The following is a 5463-nucleotide window of genomic DNA, read 5'->3' as shown; positions in this document are numbered from 1 at the left end:
AAAAAAAAAAAAAAAAAAAAAACTCTTTTAACCTTCCAAATAAATTCCACAAGGGGGCGAAAACACCTAATGGTCTGGAGCTGCAACGTTTGTATTTGAAAGCCAACCACCCATAATAGATTAGTGGATTAATATTTTGCTCTAAAGGATCTGGCCTTTAGGCCTTTAATGTTGACATCAATTTATAGCCATCCCAGGCATTTACAGTAGTAAAAGTCACAGAGACCGTAAACTTCACAATAGATGTCAGCCTTCTGGAACTAGTGTTCTAGCCTAGCACCCCATAAACAGTAGTGATTAGGTAACTGTTCTTCAAAGAACGTCTTTATCAGCCGTAAAGATGCTGCCACCAGGATTTTATCAAGCACCCGCAGACCCACATGATTATATACATGCAGACATATTTTTCTGTTATGTATCAATGGGGCTGTGCTTATCATTCATCTCGTCTTGAAAATCAAGCATGGAGTGTCTTATTTGTGAGCAAAGCCTAAAGAACAAAGGCCCTCTTGTACCACATTAAAACTTTTTGACAAACAGCCAAGGTACAGAGGTCAAATTTCCCCATATGCTCTAAGCAACATAGTAGGAAGCAAGACCACAGAAGGTTTTTGCAAATGTCTGCCAGGAGCCGGGTGATCTAGGTCACTGTACAGGTTTCATTAATCGCGTTGTTTAAACAAGGGTTTATTTTTCTCTGCCTAAAGCGACCTGCAGATATCACGTAGGATCTGCTGAATTGTTGATCAAGAGAGTTTTAATGAAATAGAGATGGGGGGGGGGTTGTATTTGTACTGAGGACAAATTGTGCTTTTAGCCAGCTCCTCTGTTTGAGTCCTCTGTTCTAGCAGGGATGGGTCCAAGTTCTAATAATAGTTCCTTGAGCTCTGCATCTCTACATACGTGTCCGGCTTTGGAGCAGCAGGAGGAATCTAGTGATAGAGCAGGTGTTATGGCTCATTCCCTGGCAGAATAAATGGTGAAGGGTGATGGCATGACAATTCTTTCCTCATATATGTATTTTATTTTTTAAGCCCAGAAGTGAAGAAGAACCAGAATTGCTGTGTTAATGTGTATGTAAACATTTTTTTTCCCACTTGAGTCTGCAGGGAGTGGGGGTGGGGTGGATCTTACTACGAAAATGCCAAGGTAGGAAGATTTACTGCCTGATTGATGATGCAGTATGGACACATGTTAGCTGAAGAAAAACTTCAGCTTTAACTATTGGTGAAATGGGATTGTTTGAAAACTGGGGTGAAAGAGCTTTGGATAATTTCATAGAGCATGACTTTTAACAGGATGATGTCAATTATAGAGGTATAACAAACCCTCACCTGTCCTGCTTGGGAATGGAACTTACAGAGGGGAGGTAATCTGAGTCCTACACAGCCAGTTTGTGATCCAGATTCCATTGGGGCACTCAGGCAAGACCACCTGCCTGTTCTGATAGCCTATGAAGCATGGGGTTTAAGGTGAGAGCCAAACAGGAAAGGAATGGAAGCATGGCTTATTTGTAGGGTTTTCTCACTCTGCCTCTCCTTACTCTCTCCATAGGTTAAGTATCCATCTGTATTTTTCTTTCTCCCCCTTGGCTGTGACTTAAAAGCATAAAACATGACCCTCGACAAGTAAATGTTTTGACACTTGAATGCTGTTTTTCCCTGGCTTGATTATGTAAGGGGTTCTTGACACCCATCAGATGTAGATGGTCTGCATCCAGGTTGTCAGAAAACATTTTAAAGCAAGGTGGTTGGCACCTAATATATGACAGCAGTAGCTCGGAATTCCAGAAGGGGGGGGGCATGCTTTCAAGGGCACATTATGAAGGTTGTAATTTGACCTTTGAATCAACCACTGGGTGAAATTTAAATATTATAGGAAGCCTCAAGGTAGCTTCCAGCCTCCTTTCATTCAGAGCTGTAACCCAGTCAGCAGCTGTTTGAGATTAGGAAGTAAAATGTGTCTTAGCACCTTTGCTCAGGAATAAAATTCATCAGTAGAAATAAAGGTAGATTTATATTTATAATACCACCCCCATCAATCACTCAGTGTATCACTCTAGTCCACTCCTTTTAAGCCATAGGATCATAAACACTTGATCCCCCTCCCTCCCACCCAGTGAGAAAGATGGTTAGTATTGCAAGCCTTCCTAGCCAAGGTTCACTGGAATTGGATGCAGTTAAGAAACAACAAAAAAGCAGGTTGACAACTTTTCTGCCTTTGGTTAAACCACAGCAAGAGGCATGCTACAAACATAACAATGCAGCATTATGCCAGTTATCTTAAACCCTGCTCTCCCTTAAGCTCACTGTGACCTGTTTTAGTATCCTGTAACTTATCCTTTGGAAAGCTCTCAATAACAAGTCCAACTTAAAGGAACCCCCCTCCTCCCCAATGACTGACTAACAGAAAACAACTTATTTCTTAACTTTTTATTGACATTGGCAAATTAAAATAGAATAAATTAACAAGTATTTTTTCAAAAAAATGTTTTGTACAAAAATACTGTCAAAATTTCCTAAAAAGCTTTCAACACAGTAGTATCTTTTCATGTACTGAATATAACTATTAGCACAGTGTCAAAAATGTTGAAGACAGAAACAAAATAAAAATCTGTGAAATGTTTGCCACTGACGACATTCCACACCCTATTATTGTCTGTACATGTGGGGGAGGGGAGACAGCCAACTTTAAAGTGAACGGTATGACTTCCTGATCCAGAACGGTTTGGCCCACATCTGTTTAATCTTCCAGTTTAGCATATTCGAAAACTTAGTCTGTACTCAAATGCATAGTTTAAAAAAATGAAGCGAGATGGCAGTTTGTGCAGTAATATCTGCCCTTCAAAGTTCATGCAGCCAACAAATGCAATTTTTCCTTTCACTCATAAATCTGAATGCAGTGCAATCATTTGAAACCATCTACAAAATCCACAAGATTAAGCAGTTTGCCAAGATTAATATCTAACAGTTGAGCACTGGAGAAAGTGAGGAAATTAGGAGTAAAAACAACAAAAAAGACCAAGTTAGCTAGATATTTCAACTACATAAGGAAGGTGAATGTCAAGGCTACAAAAACGAAACAAGAACAGGAAAAAAGTGGCAGCAATCTCTTTTTTTTTTTAAACCAATTTGTACAAGTTTATAGTTTACTTTGCTTCCAGATTCTCAAACCTTTCAGGATCTGAAAAGTGAGATACTGCGTCTAAGGGAATGTTTTTTTTTTTTTGTTTTGTTTTTGTTTTTTTTTTTGTTTTGTTTTTTTTTAATTCACACCGAAGAGTTGGGGTGGGGGTGGGGAGGGTGATTTCTTTCTTTCGCCCGCCCGCTGAGGTTAACCGAGTCAACAGCTGACTCTGCTGGGCTGCTGTTTGCACACGAAGTCCGTCATAAAATCAAACTCGTTTTGGCCCAGCCAGAGTTCAGGCAGCTCCTTGATGCGGTCCAAACCCATTTCTATCACTAAGGACATAAGTACTTCCTCGTCGATGAAATCAGTGTCTATGACATTGGGCGGCAGCATTGCCGCGGGGACGTGAGCCACCGAGGCCGGCATGGTGTTGCCACCGCCGCTGCCGCCCGCACCACTGCCGCCAGCGCCGCCCGAAGTGCCGCCAGAGCCGCCGGGGGTGCCGCTGCCGCCCGCGCCGCCAGGGGTGCTGCTGCCGCCGCTGTGCTTGGGGTTGCAATCTCGGAAGTGCTGGTTTGTCCCGTTCATCTGGTGGCCTGCAGCGGGGTGCAAATCCGGCATGTAGTGGTTGTGGGGGTAGGGGTGATGGTTGAAATACTGGTTGTTGAGCTTCTGCAGCTGCATGCTAGCCGGCAGGGAGCCACCCTGGCTGGCCACCGGAGGACCCATGAACTGGGAGTTGTTAAACCTGGCGGCGGGGGCCAGAGCGCTCGGGGGGTGTCCCCCGTTCACAGTACCCGGCCCCATGGCGTGCCTGATGCCGCTCGTGGCATTCATGTTGCCCGCGCCGTAGTGTATGTGCTCGCCCATGAGGGCGTTGAAGGCATGCTGGGGCTGCTGCTGCTGGTGGTGATGCGGGCTCGGGAACTGCCCCATGCCCATGCGGTGGGCAGGGTGGTGGTGCAGCCCGTTGGTGCCGTCGGGGAAGCGCCCGTGGTTCATGGCCATCATATGGTCTGCCATTTCCAGTCCTGAAAGCGAAACGAGCAGACGCTGAGACCCGCGCCACACGTGTCGCCCACCGGAGCGCACCCTACTTCTGTCTCCCCAGTACCCGCGCGCACGTCAAGCCGCAGACCACCACCCCTGGGAGCGGCAGTCCGTGCACCCGAGCTCGCCACCACCGCGGACTTGGCGCCCGCCGGACCCGCACAGCCTGGCGCAGCGCGATCAGCCCCTTCCCCAGCGATCCGGGAGCGGAGGGGGGGGCGACCGGAGCCCACACCCCCTTATGTTCCCCGAAGTGGCCTAATAAAGGAAGTGCCCCGGAGCACCGCCGCGAACTTCAGGCATTCAATCAGCCCTCCTCACCCTGTGGTTGCACATCCTGTTGTTATTCCCCAGCTCCGCCTCACGCTCGTCCCCCGGGCCAGCCCTGCCCTTGGAGGACGAGGCTGGCAGCAGCCCTGGCCAGCTTCGCCCGCCGAGCTCACCTTCCGTCTTTGCGATTTCTGCTCCGAACACCGAAGGCGGGCTCGTCGGGTCCAGGACCGGCTCAGCAGCACATAGAGGGGCAGCCGAGGGGCTGTGGTGCGCTCGCTTGTGCGAGGTTGGCGCCGAGGTCTTGCAGCAGCCGCTGGGGCAGATTGCGAGCCGTTCCCTTTTCTTTTCCCTCCGCAGCCCTCACCGCTCCGCAGGACCGCCAGGCAGCTGCCAACAATGAGCTGTGTTTCTTAGGGCTTTGGCCACAGTTAATATAAGGATCTCTGGAAGGGCGGAGCGAGAGCCTCCCGCCAGCAAGCGAGAAGATGCGGATTCCGGATCTTTAGCGCCCTGGATCGGGTCAACGTGCTGCGTCCGCGAGTCCGCGCCGCACGTGCGCAGAGGCTGCGCTACCCGGCGCCGCCCTGAAGTTCCGGGGACTGTGGGTGTCTTTCTGGCCCCCAAATGCAAGGGTTGTGCCTGCCACCTCCGGGGCAAGGAGGTAATCCTCCAGGCCACCCAGTGCAAGGAAGCACCTACAGGAGAGGAGCACCCTCCGCTTCGGTCGGGCCAGATCTCCCCACCCCCCCAGCTCGCTCGCCCGGTTCACCTAGTGATCTGCCCTGCGCTCTAAAGGAAAATGGGGGTTCGCTGGCCCCGTCCCCCCCCCGCCCTGCAGTTTTCTTGGGTGCAAAAGCCTCTCCGCCTGCGAATAATGGCTTTGCTTTCCTGAGTTTGGGTTTTAAAGTCCCGGACCGATCCTGTCCTGACCTCTGAGCGCGCTTTCCTGAGGCGCGCCTTTGTGTTTTTACACCGGCAGTACGTAAACCTAACCGAGATATTTTCTGCGTG

The 5463-nt window shown here is 49.1% G+C and overlaps 1 protein-coding gene across 1 annotated transcript; it reads right to left on the bottom strand.

Moving 5' to 3' along the window:
* Positions 1-2417: 2417 nt before the first annotated feature.
* Cited2 (Cbp/p300 interacting transactivator with Glu/Asp rich carboxy-terminal domain 2) lies at positions 2418-4845 on the bottom strand. The gene is made up of 2 exons (XM_051175330.1): positions 4623-4845; positions 2418-4160 (listed from the first exon to the last, which is right to left on the bottom strand). The coding sequence occupies exon 2, from the start codon at positions 4150-4152 to the stop codon at positions 3343-3345; it is 810 nt and encodes a 269-aa protein (XP_051031287.1). The 5' UTR covers positions 4153-4160; positions 4623-4845; the 3' UTR covers positions 2418-3342.
* Positions 4846-5463: the final 618 nt, after the last annotated feature.

Source organism: Phodopus roborovskii, unplaced genomic scaffold, assembly GCF_943737965.1.
Source record: "Phodopus roborovskii unplaced genomic scaffold, PHOROB, whole genome shotgun sequence".
Classification (NCBI taxonomy): domain Eukaryota; kingdom Metazoa; phylum Chordata; class Mammalia; order Rodentia; family Cricetidae; genus Phodopus; species Phodopus roborovskii.
Note: the sequence above shows the minus strand (reverse complement) of the source record. Positions and strands in the feature narration are given on the sequence as shown.